At 32.0% G+C, this 26,239-nt stretch overlaps 3 protein-coding genes across 3 annotated transcripts; 2 read left to right on the top strand and 1 right to left on the bottom strand.

The window, feature by feature from the left end:
* Positions 1-282: 282 nt before the first annotated feature.
* LOC130799282 (serine/arginine-rich splicing factor SC35-like) lies at positions 283-8,536 on the top strand. Its single transcript, XM_057662386.1, has 8 exons — positions 283-525; positions 624-702; positions 834-913; positions 996-1,062; positions 4,544-4,597; positions 5,558-5,770; positions 5,860-6,076; positions 6,152-8,536. Exons 1-7 carry the CDS (start codon positions 450-452, stop codon positions 5,975-5,977), a joined length of 687 nt encoding a protein of 228 aa, XP_057518369.1. The 5' UTR covers positions 283-449; the 3' UTR covers positions 5,978-6,076; positions 6,152-8,536.
* A 5,549-nt stretch (positions 8,537-14,085) lies between these two features.
* LOC130799277 (MDIS1-interacting receptor like kinase 2-like) lies at positions 14,086-17,975 on the top strand. The gene is made up of 2 exons (XM_057662382.1): positions 14,086-16,654; positions 17,311-17,975. The coding sequence occupies exons 1-2, from the start codon at positions 14,206-14,208 to the stop codon at positions 17,760-17,762; spliced, it is 2,901 nt and encodes a 966-aa protein (XP_057518365.1). The 5' UTR covers positions 14,086-14,205; the 3' UTR covers positions 17,763-17,975.
* Positions 17,976-19,008: 1,033 nt separating this feature from the next.
* LOC130799269 (glutamate decarboxylase-like) lies at positions 19,009-26,159 on the bottom strand. The gene is made up of 7 exons (XM_057662375.1): positions 25,939-26,159; positions 25,521-25,725; positions 21,995-22,195; positions 21,418-21,632; positions 20,634-20,887; positions 20,488-20,540; positions 19,009-19,875 (listed from the first exon to the last, which is right to left on the bottom strand). The coding sequence occupies exons 1-7, from the start codon at positions 26,022-26,024 to the stop codon at positions 19,387-19,389; spliced, it is 1,503 nt and encodes a 500-aa protein (XP_057518358.1). The 5' UTR covers positions 26,025-26,159; the 3' UTR covers positions 19,009-19,386.
* Positions 26,160-26,239: the final 80 nt, after the last annotated feature.

Here is a 26,239-nt window from a genome sequence, read left to right as displayed (position 1 = left end):
CTTTAATCGAATCTTATTTCACAAATCATTATTTCACTCTTGAACAAGCTGATGTTGGAAAACTGACTTTTTTAACTTGTTTAAAAGCCAACAAAAACAGCCAACATTTTCAGCTGGTCAAACAAACTAATTAAAAAGTCAACCACTAACAACTAACAACCAATTCCTATTATTGGAATCGACAAGGATCAAACTTGCTTTTTTGTGGAGTAATTTCGTGTTGGTGACGTGTCGTTACTATGCCGACTGGATATAAATTCAGACTCAAATTGGGATCCGTTCAACTTCCTGATCATGACCCTATTTTCTTAGTTTACTCTACACAGTCCACAGTCCCTAAACTTACCATAAAATTGTTTCCCAATCTTTCCGCTTCAATCCAGGAACCCTAATTTTTTTTCCTATTCTCTTACTCGAAGAAATCGCAGAAAAGAAGGAAATTCACGAAGATGTCACACTTCGGAAGAGATGGTCCTCCCGACATCACCGATACTTACTCTCTTCTCGTTCTCAACATCACTTTTCGTAAGTAATTATTCTCTTTTCTTCGAAACCCTAATTTTCCGTAAAACCCTAAAATATTTGTATTCCTATTCGTTGAATAATTTGAGATTTATTGATAGGTACTACTGCTGATGATTTGTTTCCATTGTTCGATAAGTATGGAAAAGTTGTTGACGTTTTCATCCCTAGAGACCGAAGGTCAGATTTTTATCATTTTTCCTTCAATTTTGTGCTCATTTCGATCATATCGTATTGTTTCCTTGTAGGAATCAAAGAAATGAAGCTGATTAATTTTGTGTTGATGATTGTGTTGTTTTCGGGTGAGTTAGGACTGGTGATTCGCGTGGTTTTGCGTTTGTTCGGTATAAGTATGCGGATGAGGCTCAAAAGGCTGTGGAGAGGCTTGATGGTATTTGTGTTTACTTCATTTTATTTGATTGTATTGGTTGGTATTTTTTTACTATATAATATAATATAATTATGTTTTGTAGGGAGGATGGTGGATGGTAGAGAAATAGCTGTCCAATTTGCGAAATATGGTCCGAATGCAGAGAAGATGTAAGTCTGCTCCTGTTTTAATTTCATAGTCGAATTACTGCCTTTATGTGGGGGTTTATTTGTTCTGTAGTGGTGGTGGTTTATAGTGTCTGAGTGAGTGTATGACATACTTTTAAGGTTGCTCTTTTTGTTCAATATGCTGATATGCATGAACGTATATGCAACATGGCTATTCACTTATTTTTATGGAATGAGTTTAGAGTTATACATATTATGCTTTATTTAAAGCTTTTATGGCGTTTTGAAATTGAAATAGATATGTGCATGGTTGTTTTATTGTATATGATGGACACTGTGGAGACTGAGTTGGTTTGTGTATGTAGTAAAATGTCTTTAGAGAGGTTCTAATTGGTTATTTCTACAGAATGTTTTAAGGCGCCGTGTCTGGTATTTTATTAACGATCTACTCTTATGTTCCTATGCTTTAGAAAAATTTAATGGATGATTGGTATCTCAACAATCAATGTAGAAGTAAAAACAGGATAGAATAAGGTGTGTGTCTATATATATATATATATATATATATATATATATATAATCTTTTAGGGTTTGTAAAATCAGAGTATCAGAAAAATAGTAGGCGGTGTAGGCCAAGGGGATGTAGTAGAAGCTAAGGTACTTTATTTATTACTTTCTATGGGTGTCGCAGTGTGAAATTGAAGAGCTAGTGTGTGATTTCCAAGAGTATAATAGGCTAGGGTGAAAGGAAAATGGAAGTGTTATTAAGGAGGATACAAATTTTGGTGAGGTAAAAGATGACCATGCTTTAATTGAGCTTAGAACCAGAGACTATATCCTGTCTCGTCTCCTCTTCTTTTGAATGCACCGCGTGTTATTTGTGTCTTTTTGGGTTTGTTTCTCTACTCTATTAATTTGAAAGAGTTAGTAGTGATCATTAATGTAATAGTGCCCAAAAGAATGCCAACTTGAATGTATTATGGATTGTGATTGTTTGGTTGATGATGGCATTTTATTTGCTAGGTGTACTAACAGAGGCTCTTTTTTATAGTTGTTATGCTTTCCAAAGTAATTTACAACTACTAAATATAATACAACTAAGTAATATAATAATAAGCAAGGTTCGATCCACAAGGAAAGTAAGACCTTCAATTGATTTAAGTATATCCTCTTAGATAAGAACACTAATATAAGGGGGGTTAAGTGTAATGATGAACAAACTTGTTTAACTAAAAACAACTAATGAAGATGATGTAATTTTAAATAGATAAAAACCATTCTTGAGTACTTGTTAGTATTCCAAATTCACACATTAATTTTCAGTTTTCCCAAATCAACATAATCAACTAGTTTATTGAAAGGAAAAACATCTTTATCTTGATCATAAATGCATAAATGAAAAGCATCAAAAATTCATCATAACAAGTCGATAAACTTATGGGATTGTAAACTAAAGCAAGATTACAATTAACCCAAAATGATAATCCTTAAACAATTTATAAACTAAAGGAAGTTCTATAAATTCTTCAAGTTGCTACCACACTTAAATTAGACAAAGCAATCTAATTCAATAGCATTTGAAAAACCTATTTGCAACTAAGCATACCAATTAAACCAATTCAAGTCATATTCAAGAGTAAAGAGATTATCCAAGATGATTGTATTAATAAAGGGAAGACTTACAATTCAATGGCAAAAGAGGGTACTAACTTTCCTCAAGATGAGATCCTTAGCCAACAATGGTCATTTCCGACAAAAGTATGAAGAACAATAAGTTTTAAAGATTTTTCCCTAACTCTCAAACCCTAATACAATTTCAGCTAAATGTTTTTGATTGCCAAAAAAAAAACTGCCTTCCAACTATTACAATCCATCTCCTTTTATATTAATTTACAAAAGCTTACTTGCAAAGAGGAGAAGAAGAGAAATCATTACTATGATTTTCGCGATTTCTTCGTCAACCTTGCTGCTTCTTTTATCCAATCGCATTCCCCAAAATGAAGGCGGCAAGTTTCAAATCAAATAAAGCTGGGGCGCTTCAGGTCGTGGGCCGCGACCTAACTCGCGAGCCGCGAGTTGGTCCTGTTGCGTTTTCTGCTTTATTTCTTTCCCTCTTCTGATATCAATACTAACAAAAATAATAAAGCTAATAATAATAATAATAATAATAATTAATTATACTAATAATATTATTGACATACATAGAAATAAAAGTAGAAGTTGTAGATATTTAGCTAATAAAAAATTATAAAAAGAAAATAGAAGATAATAAAATAATATAAAAATAAAGCTCTATCATGTACTGTAGGGGGATGGTTTTCAGCTGTGTCCCATTATTCGTTTCACTTCACTCACGAATCATGATTGGGTTTGATCGTCCTCAATTGGATTCGTTTGCGAGTCATATCTCCATGATTTGCAATTTGAATAGGTTAAGTTAACCTTAGTTTTAAAAAGCATGCCTCGCTTTGCGGCTTGTACGCCTCAAACTCAAACTTGCCTAAAAACTCCCTTCTAAGTAAGCTTAAGCCCACACAAGAGGCACACACCTTGGGTGCCTCAATGTGCTTTGCACTTTGTACACCCGGTGCACCTCCTTGTTGGCTGAGTAATTAACTTATGCTTGTTTGTTTGAAAAAGAAATAACATTTGAAACTCAAATTACTTGAATGTGAAGTTCAAGAAAATGTTGCTTTTTTAAGAAAAACTAAAAGTAGGTGAAGAAAATAACTTTGGGTACTCCTCTTATTTTCGTTATTATGGTTATGTGCTTAAGTGGTGTTTACTACAAGGAAAATGAATATTTTCAAGCTTGTTGATATTAATATAGGAATGTCACGTTGTTTTAAGTATTATTTATATCTAAAACTGACGTTAAGCTTTTTAGCAAAAAAAGTGTCTCGCCTACAAAAAGCTCACGTCTTGCGCCTATAATCGAAGGACCTTTTGCGTCTCAGTGCGTTTCGCGCTTTTTAAAACTAAGAAATAAGAAATTAAAAATCCAAACAGTAGAAGTCGGAAAATAAATAAAATACAAGAGGTCTATGCTTGATTTGTGCTTGATATGTGTTTGTGGTGTATTCATTTAGTGTCATCTACATGATGTCTATGCTTGATATGTGCTGGTGATGTATTCCTTTAACAATTGGTACTCACTGTTTGCTGACAATTTTTTATATTCCAATTCCTATGTTTCCCATTTTCTTTGATTGTAGATGATATTAATGACTATTTATTTGGGGTTCCATTTTAGCGTAATTCCCTTATTCACATGGCTAAAGTTATTTTATTACCATCTAAATGTTTTTCAATAATATTTGAAAGCTAGTCATCTTTTTACTTTTTTTGTTTATCTCGATCTCTTAAGTACATAGTAATTATCTTTGTGTTGGGAAAATGTAATAGACAAGGAAAAAAGTGCATTTAGGAAACTTGGTGCTTGTGATTTTTGAACAAATGGCATTTTATATGCTCAGTGCTTGATCTATCAAGACTTATTATGTTTGTTTATGTTTTTCCTCAGTCAAAAAGGAAAGATTTTGGAGCCTGTTACTAGGATTAAAAGCCCGAGACGAAGGTATGTTTTGTCTCGATCCCTTGGATGGAATGAAATTAACCTACAATGTTTCGTTGGTTGAGGGCTGTAAAAATTGTTTTTTTAGCATTGCTATCATATAAGGTTGATAACAAATCAGTGTTTGCTGATTTTATGTCTTGGCTATTTGTATAAAGTGAATCAGTTGGTTCAACTTACTAGTTTTAAAACATAGTACTCATGCTAGTGGTGGCTGTTGCACTTATTATGTAGCATCCACTGTGGTAGAATGTTTTTAGTGAATGCATGTCTATTACGAGTGATACAATGTTTGTATGTATCCTTTCTTCCTTGTCCCTAAATATAATTGATGGCATAACTTTGGTTAAGCTTTTTGCATACTAGAATTGTGTTGTTAGAAGGCAAGAATTATTGATGGAAGTAGCTCTTTATTTTATTGTTTCAGTATTGAAATTTTCGAGAGTCCCATTCTCGATGTAACAATTTTATAATTCTTTGGTTCATATTATAATAGATTGTAGTAAAATGATTCATTAAATCTAGTGCATTTCTTACTTATGTGAAGTTGCGGTTGATGTTTATTATCAAAAGTCTATTGTAAACAATCTTTTTGTTTTCACAAGGGTAAGGTTTCGTAAATCTAAGTCTGCAATCCCCAATTTTGCCAAGTTGGGAGTGCCACCTAATATCATTGGGTAAGTTGGAATGTTAATGTCGGAAAAAAAAAAATTGAGCGTGTGTGCCTGGTTTTCACTCATCTTTTATTAAGCCACGAATTCCTCACGTTGCTTTTGCCATACTCTTGGAAACATTGTGAGGTAGAGTGTGATAGCTGAACTTCAGGGGCTTGGGGGCTAGTTTAGCAGACATGGTGTGGCAGTTTATTCCAGTCTGATGCCTTTTTTGTTTTCAAGTCTTTGCTATTTTATACTAGGGTATATTTGTTTCTCTGTTGATAACTATAGTCACTATTGCTTTTAGTCATCGAGATGATTACGGTAGATATAGAGATAACAGAAGAAGTCGCAGCAGAAGTTTGGATAGGTATAATCGTGACAGGTATCGTGGAAGTGGAAGAGACAGAGATCATCGCCGTCGAAGTAGGAGTCACAGTTATACTCCTGATAACCATAGAGGTCGGGGTAGAGGTCGTGACAAAGATGAAAGAAGCTATCGTGGCAGAGTAGTTGAAAGGTTGCTACTTCCTTGTGCTTTTTTTTCCATAGTAATTTGGCTACAATTTCTTCTGTCAATTGACAATTTGATGTATTGGTTTGTGGTAGTGCCTCTCCGAGACAAAGTCCAAGTCCTCGTAGAAGTGTCACTCCACGGCGTAGTGCTTCACCTTGTAGTCCTTGCTCAAGAAGTCGTAGTCCTGAGAAACGCAACAATGATGAGTGATCAGCCTTCTTTTGCTGCTACTCGCCATGTCTTCAAGATGTTTCTCAATGTGGTGGGTCTGGCGGTTTTTGTAGCTTCTCACCTGGAAAGCTACCTGAGGTATGTTCTTGTGGTTGTTTAAATTCCTTTATTTCATGAGAACCAATATCTTGGTGTATGTCTCTAAATTGGCAGGAATGATGTCCTCATGCAATTGGAGAGGCAATGAACTGTAGATGAACATGAAGGTCAGATGATGTGATAATGTAGAAAAGTCGGTTTGTGCATGAGATTGGGATATATTGAACTGAACTTTTGGCTACGGTTTGATACTTTAATGGATGTAATGCATTTGCATACTTTGTTGTGGGTTTCCTTTAATGCTATATGGAACTTGCTGATGGCAGATGATGTGTCTTTGTGCCAGTTATTCAGAGACGTAACCCTGGTTTGTCTTTAGTCTTTTGCGTGCATTGTTTCATTTTCTGAAATACCTATCTGTTTTATTTTATTTGTTTTTTAATTTTTTATTTATGGGTGGGTGTTTATGCTTTATATGAAACATTATATATTGGATAATTTTAACTAAGCATGATCACATCTAGTATTTTAGCTTTGAGTGAGAAGAAATGAGGCTGACCAAAAAGCTGAAGGATGTGATGTTGGTGCTGCTAATGGCGCTTGTGTTCGTTTGATAGATGATAACTAACTTTATGTCAGTAGCTAAAAGGAATATACGGTCTCATGTCTGCTGAGCTGATCTTTATTGGTTTCTGTTTTACTGTGAACTTTTCTGATGGAAACGCTGGTGCTATTTCAAGTTGACTTATTGTTGTAAATCCCTGCAAGTCGGTGAGACTACTAGATTTGCGCTTTTGATGTGTGAATCAGTATTTGATCCATCATATTTGATTTTAAGAATTTTGTTCTCCATGATTTTTAGTTTTTTTTTTGATGGTCATGTCTCAAGAAAACTAGATTGCATGAGAGGAATGGTACCTGTGCTGTTGGACTTGTTACTGCCAATTATTGCAGCTTTTTTCATGTCGCTGATTCCACATGTGTAAAAAAATTTCGTGAGCTGTAGTGAGGAATGTATCCACAACAGTTGGGTGTGGTAACAGCCTTTTGTTCTTGATTGTGTTTTTTAGCTGTTTGAGACTACATAATCAACTGCATGTTAGTTTTTGACCTTTGTATTATGCGTTGGTAACTTGTATAGCTTATTGCTCGTGACTGTAGCTGCGCAGCAGTAGCTGAGCAACTTACTGTAGTTTATTGTCTCGTGTCCCCTGGTTGCTGCTTTGGCTGATAAATTGTCGGTGCCCTTTGTTGGGGTCGAGTCGTGCCATTTAAGGTTGGTCCAGTAACCGTTTTGAGCCTCTTGTAGCTGTAGTACGAGTCTATTTTTGGAACTGCCAGTAGAGCTGCGAAGTTGTGTGGTTGTGAGCTTACCTTTTTATTATTTACCATATTAATACTTTATGGGCAACAATAGGATTGCCCATATGTCCATCATTTGTCTCATCCTGTATTTCATTTTTGGTTTTGCACATGTCAGTTTAAAATCTCTTTTATGTTATTTCAAAAATTGGTGTGCCATGTTCCTAAATAATTAGCACAAGATGAGACATAGTAATGAGGTAGATCATTTGTTATTCTCTGTTGGGTTATCTCATTAAATTATAGGAAGCCATGAGAGGTAACTTGCTGGTTTCTAGTGATAGGAGTTAAATTGCTAAGGTGGTTTTGCAGTAGAAAAAGTGCCTGCAATGTTCATTTATATGCTCTGTTGCTTCCTTGGCCCAGTTTTTGAAGGCTATGGTCACACTGGAGTAACTTTATGTCTTTGGCTGGGATGGATTGGTAGAAATGGAACACAAATTTTTGCGAGAGACGGTCTTTTTGAAAGACCATCACTAATTGGGCCGGCCCATTAAATATTTTTTAAAATATTGTAAGTAAGCATTAAGATAGATATAAGTAGATATTTAAGATATTGTAAGTAGGCATTAAAAATATGATAAGTAAGTATTAAAAATAACTTAAGTAGGCATTAAGAATACGGTTTGTGAAATTTGAAGAAAATAAGTAAAATGATATTAAAAAAAAAATCTCAAAATGATTATTGGGGAAATTTATTTTTCAAAATAAGCACTTTTAGCTCTATGTTGGGGTTTGGTATTTGTTTGCATTTACAAATAGCGGTCTATTACTAAGTTGAGTGAAAAGAATTCAATTCATGCTGTTGGTGAGAGCGGCCCATTGCGGAGCTGACTTCTTTGTTGGGCTGCTCTTACTAATAGCGGTCGATTGCTGAGCTAAATTCCTTTGATTTAACTTAGTAATGGGCCGCTGATTGTAAGTAAGAACAAATAGTAAGTGTATATTGAGTCGGACTAATAGAGATTGTCTTACCATGACTGTGAAACGATCTCATTTGAGAATTTGTGTAATTTTTTTTATTTTAGTTAAATCAAAAATGACAAATGCAATTTCAAAGAAACTAATACTACTATAATACTCCCTCTGTTCTTTTTTATTTGTCCACTTTAAGTTCATCCCCTTTAAGTGAGAGAAAATTTAAATTAGACTTTTAAAGTATATATTAATGATGAAATATATTTATGTGAGATCTTGTTAGATTTGTCTTAATGTAAAGTTTTTTAATATATAATATTTATAATTTTTTATGATGCGTACTTGTGGATATTAAGACTTAAAATTTGCTAAAAATGCGTGCTAAAAGATATAGTGAACAAATAAAAAGAAATAGGAGTATTTTTTTTCAATTCTAATCAAATGTCTATTTATATTTTGCATGGTCATCAATATATTATTTCAATTGTGCATAATTAAAACATATAATTATGATATTAAATAAAATTTACATTTTATCAAATCCAAAAGATTCTAATTAAATATGTTTTAACTTATGGGTATTGCTAAATATTGCTATCCTTTTCATTTTATTGCCACCTCTATATTAATGAAATTACGAAAATGCCTCTAGACTTAAAATAACAATAATAATAATAATAATAACAATAATATTAATAATAATTATTATTATTATACTTATAATAAAAATAATAATAATGATAATAAAAATAAAAATAATATTTAAAATAATAATAATAATAATAATAATAATAATAAACCATGGCAATGAGTCTTTCTTCAACTTGACGACCCAACATCACTTTTGAAGTGACTACACCTCAACTATTGCCGCAATGCCGTAGAGAATAAAGCATTGGTGCACTGCCTAATTCACTAATTTATTACGAAGTGCAAATTATAGTCTAAAGATAGTAGAAGTAACTAACCAAACAATTACTCTGCTGTGGGGTGCAAATTGGCAATGTCAATAGTCAGTAGTCAGTTTTATGGATAGTCCAGTCGGTTTCAAGTATTTCAATTTCAGTAGAAAAATGCAGTAGCTGGAGTTGCGGCCACTATCAGCCGTCTAAAATCATCAATTTTCCTAATTCGTTTCTTTCGCATTGGTGATTGTACCCAACTTCTTTGTCGCCAATTATTCTTTTTATACTTCTCTCTCTGTTTTTAAGTAACGGTCACTGTTTGCTTTTTTTTATTTTTGAGAGACGGTCTCTATGAAAAATACATTAGATATTATTTAAATAGTCTAATTAATACAAATTAAAAGAGAAAACAAAAATATGAGCTTCTTATTTTAAAGTCGTCTCTTTGAAAAAAGGTCTAAAATAGCTGTATATTTTATTATTTTTTTCCACATCATACCTTGTTTTTAGTCATTGTTTGATGTACAATTGTTAGAATATTTTGGAAATGAAGAGGGTAATTAGTCCTATGTTCTAGATATATTTGATTTTTGTGTATTTTTTTTTTCACAATTCACTAACTTTACTTGTTTTCCAAAACTAATTCACCACAAGGAAAACTATTGATTTTCATTGGTTCTTATCTTCAATTTCTTAGATTGAATGGTTTTACTTGGATTATTCGAAATAACTAGATTATCATGATTTCTATGTCTTCAAATAACTAGATTAAAATAACTCATACCTTTTGAGTATTAAACAAGAATATTGACTAATTTATGGGATAAAGAAAGGGGTGTTCAAACATGTTTAATATTTGATTTTAAAATTTGGATAGTTTATCCGAAATCGAATTATCAATAAATTAGATATTTGGTGTTAAATTTTTTTGAATATATTACAACTTTACAAAAGCGGCATCTCTCTTGAGAAACCGTCTTTTTTAAAGATGATTTTCAAAAGCCCCGCTTATTATGTTAATTTAAAAAAAATTGACGCGCGCGTGTAATTATAATCTGAAAAGTCACATAATATATTTGGAGTTATAACATTTATTTGGGGTTATAACATAATATATTTGGTGTTATACCGGCATATATTTGAAGATTATAACTTAATTTATTTGGGGTTATAACATAATATATTTGAAGCTATAACAATATATATTTGAGGTTATAACATAATATATATGAGGTTATAACAACATATATTTGTGGTTATAATATTTTATATTTGGGGTTATAACATAATATATGGTTCGGTATATAATGGTCTGTGTTTGAGGGTATAGTATTTTTATAACACCAAATATATTATGTTATAACCCCAAATATATGTTGTTATAACTCCATATATATTATATTAGTACTTCAAATATACATTGTTACAACTCTAAATATATTATGTTATAACCCCAAATATATTATGTTATAACCCCAAATATATGTTGTTATAACCCTATATATATTATGTTATAACCTCACATATATATATTATTATAACTTCAAATATATTATGTTATAATCCAAAATAAAATATGTTATAAACTTCAAATATATGCTGGTATAATACCAAATATATTATGTTATAACCCCAAATAAATGTTGTTATAACTCCAAATGTATTATGTAACTTTTCACATTACAGTTACACGCGCGCGTCATTTTTTTTTTTAAATTAACATAATGGGCTGGACTTTTGAGAACCATCTTTAAAAAAAAACGGTCTCAAGTAAAAATTGTTGTTACAAAAGGAGTAAAAAAGCCTCTTTTATTTCTCTTTCAATCTCGCTATTTTCTCAAAGTCTTTTCTTTTCCCTCTAGTTGCTCAAAGCCCCAAAAGTTAAGTAGATTTGACGGATGTTGAAAACCTAGAGCTGTTCAAAAGTGATCCGACCCGAAAATTTGATTCGAAATCGAAAATAAACCGACCCGAAAATATATTCTTTTTTTAGGTTTATCAAACCGACATTACTCGATCCGAAGCTATACCCGAACCGGTTGACAACCGAAAATGGAAAAATTGAACTCGAGCTGTAACCGATTTTTCTAACCAACACATAACCGTTAACCGAGAATACCCGAACGTAATAATGACCGACCCGAATCATGCTCGAGACTGAACTCAATCCGGCTAAAACCTACTTAACCCGATTGAAGTTTAGATCAAACTACTGTAAACCTAAACCAATTTTTTACATAGAAGTATGATCGACTCATATTCAATCATCTTATTAGTCATTTTAATAAAGTGATAAATTTTTTAATAAAATAAATTTTATAAATACATGGTTTCATATATTTAGAGTTAATAATCAATGATCAATGTTTATTTAACTACTTTAATCGAATTAGATAAAAATTGATAGCACTTTATAATTTTAATTTATGGTCAAACAAGTAAAAGTAACAATGTATTAATGATCACTAATTGATTTGCATTTTCACTATTTTGCTTTAAGTAAAGAAATCTTTTCATCAATTAAAAAATGACTAACAACTTAATCTAATATTGACTCGATCAACAGTAATTAGTAATTCGCAATTCGTAGCCAAATTCTACTTGAAAAATACCCGAACCCGATCTGCACCAGGTAAAACCGAACCAATTATTAACCGATGACAACCCGAGACCGATTGAAACTCGACACGAACTTCAACCGACACCGAACTGATGCTAACCCGATAGCTCGAATAACCGATCTTCAACCAAACCGTGAATAATCGACCCGACCCAGTGTGACCCGTCGCAACACGCATCCGAAATATAACTGATCCGAAATACAATCGAATGACACCCGTCCGAAACCGACCTTATCACCCGAATGAACACCTTTATGAAAACCCATAAGCTTTTTTAAAAGGTCCTCAGAAAATGTGAAACAAATAAGTAAAATTAACCAAAAAAATAAAAAAATTGAGATTCGGCTAAATTTAATTTTTAAAATAAGTGTTTTTATGTCCAAGCCTAAGGTTAGATTAGTTCGCGGTTACTAACAACAAACAAAAAAATTGGTCAAAAAAAGTCAAAATTGATTATTTTGGAGAGAATGTCATACAATTAGAAGAGACAAAAAAGTAGAAATTATGTTTCTTTGCAGTTAGTAACGCGAACAAACATGTTTTTAATTTTTTTTGTCCCTCCTATTGTTGTGTTTGTTCGCAGTTATTAACTGTGAACAAACAATTTTAACTTCTTTTAACCAATTTTTTTGTTCGCTGTCAATAATTGCGAACTACATTAACCTTAAGCTCGTACATAAAGATACTTATTTTTAGAATTAAGTTTACCTAAGCTCAATTTTATTTTATTTTATTTTATTTTATTTTTAGTTTTGCTTATTTCTTTCACATTTTCTCATTTGAAAGACCTAAACTTTCTGATTTTGACCGAGGATATTGAGATTTCTAAGCCTAGTACAGTTGTACTCCCGAATATAAATTTATTCTTGATAACTTTTGACCAAAAGAGACCATAATAGTTAGATTCGGATCATGATTTTTAGTAGAAGTATTTGAAAATTGAATATTTAGATTTTTAAATTCGGGTTGATTTGATATTTAGTTTTAAATAGATAAAGGATCTATTTTTTTTTATTTGATTCGTACCTTTTTATAGAGGTATAATTCTTATTTGTAATTGATTAAGAACAAATAATAAGTGAGATAAAATTATAAATGATTGAGAATAAAAGAGATAATAAATTTATGGGTAATATTAAAGTAAAATGTAGGGTCCATTATTAAAAACCGATATGGTGCAAAGTAAAAGGAAAAACACTAAATAAATATTAAGTGCAAATTAAATAGAATAGTGATAGTAAAATTAAAAAATAAGGGTTTAGTTATTTATTACTAATTGTAGTGCTGACGGCTAAGGGCACTAAGGTCTTGTATTAATTTTTATCTTTATGTAAATAATTTAATGTAATTTGATAATTTGATAATTTAATGTAAAATGGTAAATATTAAACAAGACAAGGGATGGAATCTCACCTCTATAATTGTTTTATGTAATAATAATAAAAAAAAGAAGAATAGGATTGACTTAATCAACAACTAAATGATAATTTAACGCTGATGTTAGTTGATGATGTGAAATAATTCTGGTAATTAATATATTTAACAGCCTGAAATATTATAATTATTATTTTAGCGGATACTACAAAAGTACAGAACATCACTTTCTTTGTCGTTGATTTAATCTTGTGCACAAAAATCTTCCAGAATCAGAGGCATTAGGTGGCAAATACTCATTCAACCATGTTGAATACTACGAAATTTAAAGAAATTAACATCACATGTCATTCAAAACTGGCGACTTTGCTTCATTAAAGGACGTTTTAAAAAAATCTAAATTTAGTATTACTCAACGGATACAATTTAGAAAATTATGAATTATTTTAGTCATGGAAAACTTTTTCTTTTATTTTTATTTTTATTGTATGATTTCAGTTCTCGCCGTTTATGAAAAGGGTTTACTCTTCTTTTCTTTGCGAGTAAAATTCTCTGATTTTACTCCGATTATGAAATGAAATGGAATGTAATATGGAAATATAATATCAATTCTTCATCTCCGTCTAGTTTGTCGGAAATTATCCTTACCTCGAAATCTGAAAAATATATCACTCCGAATAAATTAATGTTTTTTTAACGAAAATAATAGTGGGTTCTGAATAATAATCTTTTATCCTCTCAGAATTGTCATCATCATAAATAAACTTATAGGATATAAAGGAGGGGGGAGTACATTTGGAAGTCAACAGACTCGAGAACTTTTTTATGTGGACAAACAAGTTGTATAAATACCATCAATAAAATATGATTCTAAATCAAACTAAAATCTTAGATCTGATGTTAAAAATTAAATAATCAAATTACTTTTTATAGCCAAAAAGATAGAAAAATTCATAATTTTAATTAGCTCAATCCCAAAAAGGTAGCTATGCCCTCTAAAAAATCTCTGTTTCCTCTATTTCCCTTGCTGTTTTGCATGATGCTATACTTTTCATTCAGTTGCACCTTTTCTGGTGCAACTCAACAAGAAGCAGAAGCTCTTATCAAATGGAAAGAAAGCTTACATAGTCTAAATCAATCATTTTTGTCATCTTGGTCACTTCCAAATGATGAATTTAGGTCAATTACTGTTGCTCCATGCTATTGGCTTGGTGTTGGCTGTGTTAATGGTAGTGTTACAAGGTTAAACTTAACCAATGTGGGTTTAACAGGCACTTTAAAAGCCTTTAATTTCTCATCTTTGCCTAATCTATCTTTCCTTGATCTTCATGATAATAATCTTTTTGGAAATATCCCTTCTTCAATCACTAATCTTACTAAACTTACTAGTCTTCACTTGGGTAACAACAAATTCAGTGGGAAGATACCCACAGAACTTGGGAAAATGAGTGCCCTTAAGAATTTGAACTTCATTAATAATTTTCTTTTTGGGAATATCCCATCTTCTCTTGGCAATCTTTCCTCTCTTTCTCTCCTTATCCTTGGAAATAATCGGTTAGTGGGTAGGATTCCTCCTGAGCTAGGACAGTTGACAGCAATAAACGAGCTTCGGATCAATTTGAATAACCTTACAGGTCCTATACCGCCTTCTATTGGTAATCTAATTGGCTTGAAAGTTTTGTCTTTGTATGGGAATAATTTATCAGGTATATTACCAAAAGAGTTTGATAAACTCACTAATTTAACCTTATGTTACTTGTCAAATAATACCATATCTGGCTCATTACCTGAGAAAATTTGCCAAGGTGGTATACTTCAAGATTTTTGTGCAAGTAATAACAGGTTTTCAGGTTCTGTACCTAAAGGGTTGAGAAACTGTACCAGTTTGACAAGGTTAAGGCTTGATAGAAACCATCTTGTGGGGAACATATCAGAAGATTTTGGGGTGTACCCAGTTCTTGATTACATTGATTTGAGCTATAATAGCTTTGAGGGTCAGATTTCTTCCAATTGGGCAAAGTGTAAGAACATGACTAGTCTCAAGATTTCTGATAATCATATTACTGGTGTAATACCTCCAGAGTTAGGAAATGCAACCATGTTGCATTTTCTTGATTTGTCATCGAATCGTTTAGTGGGTAATATTCCGAAAGAATTGGGAAATTTGCAGTCATTGTTTAACCTCACATTGAGCAATAACAGGCTTTCGGGGAACATTCCCAATGAACTTGGAAATCTGGTCAATTTAGACTATCTTGATCTTGGCGCGAATGATTTGATTGGAAAAATCCCGGAGGAAATTGGTAATTGTGTCAGGATGCTTTACTTGAATCTGAGTAGAAACAGCTTGCGTGGAGCTATTCCATGGCAGATAGGGAATCTTGTGGAGCTACAAGAAGTGTTAGACTTGAGCAGAAACTCACTTTCTGGTGAGATTCCCTTACAACTTGGAAATTTGGATAAATTGGTGGTGTTAGATCTCTCCTCTAACCATCTTTCGGGCCAAATTCCATGGACATTCGATCAATTGCTAAGTTTGATGCATTTTGATGTGTCCTACAACAATCTTGAAGGTCCAATTCCTGATAGCAAAGTGTTCATGAACATGTCCATCAACTCATTCATCAGAAACAAAGCTTTATGTGGAAACATGACAGGCTTAATGCCTTGCCCTAGAACACTGGAAAATTCTAAAGGAAAAGGCAAAGATCTTGTGCAACTAATCACTGCTCCTGTCGTCGGAGTAGGAGTTTTTCTATGTATCATTGTGTCGGTTGCCCTTTGTATGCATAAAAGTGGTATAAGGGAAGGAAATCGGAATGTACATAGACAAGACACACATCGAGAAAATATGTTTTCGGTTTGGGACTTTGATGGAAGGCTGGTGTATGATGACATAAAAGAAGCGACAGAAGGTTTTGACACAAAGTATTGTATAGGAGAAGGCGGACATGGAAGTGTGTATAAAGCAGTACTTTCAACAGGGCAAATTGTTGCTGTTAAGAAGCTGAAAACTTTACAAAACCCAGGTTTTGAAAATCAAAAGAAATTCGAGTCACAAATAGAAGCATTAACTAAGATGAGACATCGTAATATTGTGAAGCTCCATGGGTTCTGCTTTCATCCACAACATTCATTGTTGGTTTGTGAGTACTTGGAGCGCGGTAGCTTGGGTAACTTACTTAAGAATGAAAAGGAAGCAATAGAATTGAATTGGGAGAAGAGGGTAAATGTGATTAAGGGGATCGCCTATGCAATTTGTTACCTGCACTATGATTGTTCTCCTCCAATAATCCACAGAGATATTTCTTCCAACAATGTGTTACTTGATGTAAATTACGAAGCTCGAGTTTCCGATTTTGGCACAGCCAGGCTTATAAGTCAGGAATCTTCTAACTTCACTGAGCTTGCTGGAACATTTGGATACATTGCTCCTGGTAATTTCTCTTTTTCTCTTCTTATTCAACAGTTTATGCACATCACTTCAATATTTATCAAGAATGTTGTCATGTGACTCTGTCATACTGTACTATTGCACCGGTTCTGAAAGATTCCTGGATTTCTAATTTATATAAGATTAAATTTGCTCAACCAAAAACTTAAGCTAATGACTGGAGTTATACTCTATATGTTTTATACTTTATCACGCCTCCTCACACAAAAGTTCTCTGGGCTAAAGGGCGGATGTAATCCTCATACATGGTGTTTTGATATTCCACTTGAAATAATGAGTAGACGAGATTCAACATTGTGACCTTTTGTCACATTATATTTTGAATTTTAATACTATATCAAGAAACCAACTCAGCCAATAGCTCAGGGCTAATGGTTATAACCCCAATATGTGTTTTTTACTCTATCAATAAGCAGTAATACTTCAAGGGATTTTCAATACACATAGACTCAAAAGATACAAAGATAAAATATATTTTATGCTTATAAGCATCAAATTAAACTAAACTGAATTGAATTGATTTTACTGATTGATTAGAGCTAGTTTGATATCTAGTGTTTTGGTGTGTCAATAAATACATTGCTCTAGTTAGATATGCACTAATAAACACAAACAAACATATTTCATATCTTCCTGCAGAGCTTGCTTATACAATGAAACCCACCAAGAAATGTGATGTTTACAGCTTCGGAGTTTTAGCACTAGAAATTATATTGGGAAGTCATCCAGGAAACCTTATATCTCCATCTTCAAGCTCTTCAGTCGAGTCCTCAGCATCATCCTCATCGCCAATATATCACACTTTACTCGAAATCAGCTCTAAATCTAGCTTTAAAGATCTCTTAGACCCTCGTCTAGCATATCCTTCACCAGACGTGGCTAAAGAGATGGCTATCATCATTAAATTAGCTTTGGAGTGCATTAACACTGATCCACAGTTTAGACCAACCATACAATATGTTTGTCACCAAATGCAACCAACGCGAAAAATAGCTGACTTTTCTGTGCTGAAGAAATGTGAAAGTGAAAGCGAAGGCGATATGAGCATGAGATCTACCAGTTCTTCAAGTCATAATGATGATTTAGTATGATTTATATCAAAACAAGAGGAGTTTTGTTTAGGATACCTCCCAAGTCCCAATCTTTGGTATGTTTAGTTGGCCAAGATGGTTATGAATTAAGACATTAAAGCTCTCCAATCTTATATTTGGATGTCTATGTACTTTGGTTTTCCATCTACGACAAAATTTATGTGTTTATCATAATTGTGCACTTCAAATATAAATTATAATGATTTCTCTTTTATTGAGTATTTTCTTTGTTTTCTATTGGTCTAATTTACACATTATTTTGTTTCATTGGAGGGAAAGCTATTTGGATTTTGACTTAATATGGTTTAAATTTGGATTTTCGGAAAGCAAAATGAAGATGATTTGATTTTAGATAAAAATCAAAACCGCAAATTAAAATTTTATCTGTAACACCCTGAATTTTCGACCCCTTGTACGAAACCAAAACCGTAAAGGACGGGAGGAAATTCGGGTGTTACATTAAAATAAAATAATAATAATAAAATTTTAAAATGTCAGTGGAAATTTCGACAGCATCTGCCCTAAAACTGTGCGCCTTTGTAGAAAAAAAAATGTTATTTAGAATCTAATAAAGTAAAGACATCAACGGCCTATCAAAACTATATCACGGCGGAATGATTCATCTCCGGTTTCTCTAAAGATCATGTCAAGCATGGATCGTGGTTCCAATGTAAACGTTTGAGTTTCAAATGACAAAACTTTTAATCTAAAAAACATACAAAGTTATAAACTACTTCAAAATTAATTTAATATAATTATAAAATATCCAAAAGTTATTAAAATATTAGTTAATGACGTCAGAAAATCTCAAAGTGTTACATTATCCCTAAATACTATTTTTTTAAATCATTTATAGTAATTTTTATATATAACATTATTTTATTGTATTCATTTCAACATATACTTTCAAGACGTAAATATAATGTCACCGATATTTTTTAAAAGATAATTCTATTTTATCAGTGGTAAAAAAAATTATATTAATAGATGTGAAAACCATTAATTTTCAATAAGCAAAACAAAAAGATTTTGGTGAAATACACTAATTACAATTCAAAGAAGAAAAGGACTGGCGATGACTAAAGTTTTAAATTTTTGGCCAGTATAAAAAATTTTGAAGTACGACTTAGTTGAAGACCTTTTTGGTGTAATTTTGGCCACTAAATTAGTAAATATCTAGCTTGATAATTGATCCAGTCCATTTCTCTAGAAGCATGCAAAATTTTCAAAAAGAAAACAAAAGGTGTAACATAAATTCAAATTTTCAATCATTTTATAATTTTCCAATTACAAATTAAGCGCACATAATACATACAACAATTTAAACGAAAAATTAAAGCACCAATGTGCTCTATATCCTTCAAAATTATATTACAAGATCCATGTGCAAAAAAAAAAAAAAAAAGTATAAAGTTCTCTCAATAATCATGTGACAAAGTCCATGATCTTACATTCATATATTCAAGTGAATTAATCTCATCCAAAATTATAAAACCAAAAATCCTTATTGTCTTGGTCAAAATCAATGCATGATTAACTTATAATGAAAACAAATTGTCTCCTTTAAAAAACTCTCAAAGTAAAAATAGAAATGTAGTAGATTTTATGGGTTAATTAGTGTGATCTAGCAAACACCATTAGTCCTAGACTTCTTATCATCAACAAATTTCTTCCAAATACTGCAAACCTCCATTTGCATCTGCAAAGCAGTCTTTTTCCTAGACACTGTAGTATCAGCATCTTCTTGGGTGTTTGCCAGAGTTAACTTAGCATTAGCACGAGCAGGAAGAGCGTCCAGCTCGGTTAGAACTTTCTCGATGTCAGCAACAAGACGGTCTGCGAGGGTTCGAGAGAAGTCCTCTCGGATGACAACACGCAGTACTGTTACGTGTTGTGCGTCTGGGGGCATTGTGTATGCTGGCACAATCCACCCGAACCTACGTAACATGTCTGAGATTTCGAACTCGTTGTGAAGGCTGTTGTCTTTTAAGGAGAATGCTACTAATGGAACTCCTATGTCTTTGGATACGACGTTGAATCGCCCTGTGTTTTCGATTCCTTTTCTCAAAATCATGGCATTCTCTTGGCAATTCTCCATAATGTTCTTGTATCCCTATAATAGAGATAATAATACACATTTATTAGAGAAAAATTTCTTAAATAAAGGCAAACTGAATCAGCATATTTTATTCGTTATTTCAATGTTATTAATTGACTTTCATCTAAACAGATTTTGAATGGTCAGACGGACATAACATTACCTTTGAGATCTGTATTTAATTGGTTCTTGATGACAAAGTGTTGGTGCTCCCATGTGTAGTAAATTTGACTACTTAGTAAGATACTCCTTTCGTGCACAGGTTTTGCTACATTTTCATTTTAGTCTGTCCTATGAGATTTGCTATATTTTCATTTTTGTCTATAACTCATGCTCTTTTTTTAATTCTCATCTACATATTTAATATATCTTTTTATCTTATTCACAAATTTCTTCCACTTTTCCATGAATCACAAATTTACAATTTTTATCTACTGTTATTTTCTTGGATTTGCTCAAATGTTCTTATAGCGAATGTTAAACAAGACAGAGGGAGTAGTGCACAATGCCACCTATCACCGTATGATTTTGGGATGCTACCCTTTTGACTTGTGATCACTGACCAGTTTAATCAAAGACGTATAAATTTTTGGCCTCATAATATTCACAAGCTTCTGGAAGACTTACCTCAAAACCCAAGCGAATTAGCTGATAATACTGAGCAATAATTTGACTTGATCCTACATTATCCATTTAAGTTGATTAGAAAACAGACATAAGAAAGTACTTTGCCACAAATGGATAAGTGTTGAGCCTTGAAAAGAAATTGATACCTTTTGAAAAATTGAGAGTGAAGGTGGGTTGGTCAGCACCAAGGTAGTTGATGTGGAAGATAAGTTCTTCAGGTAAGTCTTCCTTGCTCCTCCAAATGACCCACCCAACACCAGCATACACAAGTCCATACTTGTGACCACTAACATTGATACTCTTCACCAATGGCAATCTGAAGTCCCAGACCAGATCTGGGTACAAAAATGGTGCAATGAAACCACCACTTGCTGCATCCACATGAATTGGTGTATCCCATCTGCACATGTTGGAAATATTTCATATGTGAGAAAGGTCATTGCTAAAATAGTGGGTTGTAGACATGTATATAATATTTGATGGGTAATCCTCCTAATACTATATGGTTTTGGAAAAGAGTGAAATTCATCAAGTGTTGTATTCAAGCTAACGCTCATTACTCGTGGATTTGTTAGCCCGAGCCCATGGGTGTCCACACAAGTGGGCTCATGAGGTGATCATGTGACCAATTGTCACGGTCTAATAGCACATATATACAAAGTCAAGGAGAAAGTTGGTCATTTCTTTAATTAAAGTGGAAAAACAAGGTTGCATTGCATCAAATCATATCATCAGTCAAGTCGTAAATTAAAAAGATATGTTTTAAGTCGGTTCAAGGATATCAATTAATCAATGAAAAGGTGCAATATCATCGAATTTACAAAGCCAAATGTGGATAAACTATTGTCAAAGTATATAACATATTCTGGGACCTCAAGCATTCCTTGGCAAATATGAAAACAGCGTTTTCTTTTACAGTATGGAACATACCCAGTTTCTTTGTTCTTGGCCTCAAGGAGGTCGTTCAACATCTTAACATCTTCAAACTCTCCATTGAGAGTGGATCCAAGGATAGCAGCAACACAGATGGTGTTCTCATCAACCATTTCCACAGCCTTCTCAGGGTCCATCACATAGTATCCATCACTCAGCTTAACTTCCTTTAACTCTACCTCAAAATATCTTGCAAATTTCTCCCAGCAAACCTAAATATATACAAAAGCAATTATTGAAACCCTCAATGAGAATAGTAGCCTAAAACTATGCTTATACATGTACTTTTTATCCCTCAAACCTAACCAAAGGCGCTTGTGGCTTAATGAATAGAGCATTTGCGTGTTGAGCAGAAGGTTTGGGATTCGACTTCTATTGGGCGTAGATATCAGCTGGGAGTTTCTTAATTACGCGCATCCTCTTTACTCCCTCCTTGAGGGGAATAGGTATGGCTTGTCCACATCTTTCAAGAAAAAAAGACCCCTATCCGGATCCTGCCTTATGCGGATACTGGGAGTGTTCTTTACCTTAAATGGTGAAAATCAGTAAATACTAAGTGGCAACACAAATTTACCTGAACATTGGCCCCAGTGACAATGTTGGGCTTGTCAGTGGGTAAGCCCAAGGCCTTTCTCTTGTTTTGCCATCTCCTCTTAAAAGCGAGACCAGCAAGCATGATGGCCTCAGAGGACCCAACTGTTCCCACTCCAACAGCAACCTCAGCATCTCCAAGTGGTGCATTAAACAAATTGGCTATCATGTTCACACATCTATTCTGCTCCCCAAACAGTTACATCAACAAAATCTAATCAGTCCATCGTTAATATGTCATCAATAATGAATGATATGAACATAAACATGTGTTAGGTACTTGATGAAAAAGTTTATTGCTATTTTTTAGGTGAAAATTGAGTACTCCATGTCTCAATACTTCATTCATCAATGTAAAAAAGATTCATATTCATCTCAATTTATCATGACCATTTTAAAAAGCAATGTCCGGAATAAAGGTAGATAAGAATTATGGCAAAAAGATAAGAAACCAAATAAGATCTGTAGGAGAAAATTCCACGAATATAGAAATTCCTATTTTCATCATTCTGTTTGCCATAACACTTTACTAGTTCGTTTATATTGTAAAATGCAGCAAAAGCAGTTCGTAGATTTGATAATTTCAAAATAGTCATTCTATTTGCTATACATTATTATGTTGTAAAATTATCTGAAAACGGTAAAAAGTATTCGGCATGTTGGCAATTAAAATACAAATCAAATAAATAATTATAATGTTCATCAATCACTCACGATTGAATAATATAAGATTATCAAATGACCATAGATAGTCAATATAGAAAGTAAAAAAATATTTTAGATGAATTTTAATTTTTCTATATTTTTATTTTGATTTTGACTTGATAATCTCTGTGTTTAATTTGTTTGTTTTTTATCTAATTGGTTTTTGCATTATTCAAAGAATACACACTAATAAAGTAAATTCACACAAAATCAAAAGGATAAAAAATTAGCTAGATTTATCAACGTGTACTTATGAACTTCAAAATAATTTTGATGAACATATGGACTTCAGAACTTCTAGGGAGTTCTGTTAGTAGCAAACCTTTCAGGCTCACTGCCAACATATATCCTCCATTATAGGAGTTTTATTATGTTCAAAAGCTTCACTTTTGACTGATAAAGCATGTTAGTGAGCTTACCTTTCTACCTAACATTCTCTATATGCTTTTGTATAAAATATTTGAAAAATTGATAAAAGGAAAACATTTCTTTAGACGTGTATCGATATGAATAATAAAATAAATGACAGTATATTGCATACATCTATTGTAAGACCTAATTAACTTTCATGGAGTCGTCCGCAAATTTTATACTCCCTCCTATTCAGCTTAAATGTCCCATTTGACTTTTCACACTTATCAAGACAACATTTTAATCCTTAATATCTTAAATTATTCTTAATTAAAAATTATAAAAAGTTGATATTAATAATCCTTGTATTGAGACGAATTAAACAAGATCCCACATGACTATGTTTTAACTTATAAATTAAGAGTAAAATACAAATTAAGAGTGATAAGTGAATAGTGCCAAAAATCAAATGGGACATTTATGCTGAATAGGAGGTAGTATATCTTATTGAAGCGTGTGATTGTTGAGGTTTGAGAATCATCAGTTGATTGAATGCTTAAAGATGTTTTCTTTTACTTTTAAAATATAAAATTAATTCTCATAATTCATAAAAAAGATTTAATCCACCTTTATTTTGTCTATAGGGATTTTTATCTCAAATTAAAAACTATGATTATTAAAAACTTAACTGCAACATTATCTATATAAGTATGTTGCCATTATGTTGAAGTGTATATTTGCTCTCACATATGTGGGAGTCCCACATCGAAAAAAGAAAAATAAAGTATGTGATTTTAATAGTTAACCTCTCTTAGATACCTATTCTCTAATTTATTTGGTTTGCTCATACTCATTTCTAAATTTTAACCAATTATCCATCTTTAAAAGTTAAAAATAATATTATTAACCTTAATTATTTTAAAATAGAAATCCAAATTTTAGATAGTGCATTTGCATTGGAACTGCTGCACTAGCTTAGTTATAGGCCGATCAATGCAATGTTCCTACGCCAGCTTCATCCCCCCTTCACTAAAATCAAAGCCCATATAAAGTGTACTCTCCATTTGTTTGGTGCAAAAACAAGTGTATAATTTGTTTTGTGCAGAAATTATACATAATAAATTAACAGATTAATTAAAATAAATTAAAAACAATATAAACCAAATTTTTTCTCTAGATAATGTTTTTTTAGCTAATATGATAAATACTATATTTTTTATTCTTTTCATTGAATTATATAAGCCATGAAAGTCGATCATAATAAATATGATACAAAAAGTAGTAAATTGATTGTTAATGTAGACAAGATATTCACATGCATTATTATACTCAATGTGATTATTTCTCTTTTTATCCTTTTGTTTGCGCCTCTGATGAGAGGCACATGCAAAAGAAATATAAAAGTAAATATAAAAGTGAACAAAACCATTATAATTTTTCGTAATAATTATAAGAGCATATTAAGAAATACCGAAAATTAAATCTTGAATCAATTGAAGCGCATGAATTATTTTGCATTGAAAGAAGCTCATCCTTTTGTTTACTTCTATATTTTTTCTTTTATTTTTTTCATCTATTGCAATCATAAAATTAATAAATATAAGATTTGACAAGTTTTATTAATTTTCTAAATATATCAGTCTGTATGCCAAAAGACTTTTTTACGCTAGTTAGTTAACTTTTCATTTGTCTGAAATGGTAAGAGTTATTCATATCCACATCGATCGGTTTCTATTGAATCCCATGATTTAATTTTAACCAATGAATCCCATGATTTAATTTTAACCAATGTGGTTAGATTAGAGTTAATTTTCAACAAATACTTCTCCATTCCAACATACTTGCACCTAAAACTTTGTAAAACTTTGTATATATCATGCAGATACTATTTTCCATAACAATAGTACTACTAAAGCTTAAATTCCAATCCTATAGACTAAAATAATGAAGTTCACCTAAAATTTTCACATAATCCATCAATAATCAATATTATACTCTCTTGATTCCATAAACTTAAAGTAATTCATATACTCGAATACACAAAATTGTGAAGATGATTTATTTATATTATTAAATATAAATCCACAATTTTAAATCATCAACTTACGATTAATTTTCAAATATTATTCCATTTCATCACTATACTTTTTAGATTTGACTTTTTACGCAATTTAATAAGTTATTTTATTAAATTATATATTGAACTATATAGATCTAATTTAAAAATTATAAAAAGTTAATATTATGAAAATATGCAATTGAACAATTTAAAAAATTTTAATAATTTTAATTAAATATATTTTTTTTACACATTTCCCATATATAAAATAAGCCAATGTAACCGAGTATTTCAGCGTGGTGAGCGTTGAATAATAATGGATATTTAATGATCAACAATGTTCGATCACCGTAAAACAGTACTCAATGATATAAAGAAAAAGGAAAAAGTTAACCTGGAGTTCAGTGGTGACAGGGTACTCATCCATGTCAACATAATTTTTATTAATGGCAGCCATCATTAATTTATCGCACTCTGGTTCCATCCATGTTGTCACAAATGACGCCAAATTCAATCTCGGATTTCCATCCAACATCAATTCATCGTTTATAATCTGATACGCTGCTTCTTTCGGTATCGATTGTTCCGGCATCTTAAACCTGTTTTCATCACCAATCTCACACAATCACAAATATAATCTTACGTCGAACGAAAGCAAAAATCCGATTCATAAACTAACTAAATCAAAACCGATTTCAACAAAATCAAGTTAATCAGATGATTACGATCATATATAATAATACGAAAATCTAAATCCAAAAATTCCTTAAAAATATATTTGTTTGAGAATAGTATTTTGAATTTATGATTACCTAGGAAGGCAAACGCGAACATATCTGGAAGCAAAAGTGGAATGAACAGAAGCATCAGATTCAGAAGCTGCTTTAGAGAGCGCCATTTTTACGAATTTCTTCGATAATGTTTGTGTTTTGAAAAAAGAGAGAAGAATATTGATCGAGAAGGAAAATTAAATAGAGAGGATTGATTGGCGAAGAAGAAGGAAGTATGTCGTTTATATATTTATAGGAAGGATAGATGACTATTTACGGCAGAGTTCTAATCAAAACTTAAAATAATAATTATTAATTAGTAATTAGAAGAATTACAAGAATT

This window comes from Amaranthus tricolor, chromosome 1 (genome assembly GCF_026212465.1).
Source record: "Amaranthus tricolor cultivar Red isolate AtriRed21 chromosome 1, ASM2621246v1, whole genome shotgun sequence".
Classification (NCBI taxonomy): Eukaryota; Viridiplantae; Streptophyta; class Magnoliopsida; order Caryophyllales; family Amaranthaceae; genus Amaranthus; species Amaranthus tricolor.
The sequence above is the reverse complement of the archived record's forward strand: the minus strand, read 5'-3'. Positions and strand labels throughout refer to the sequence as shown.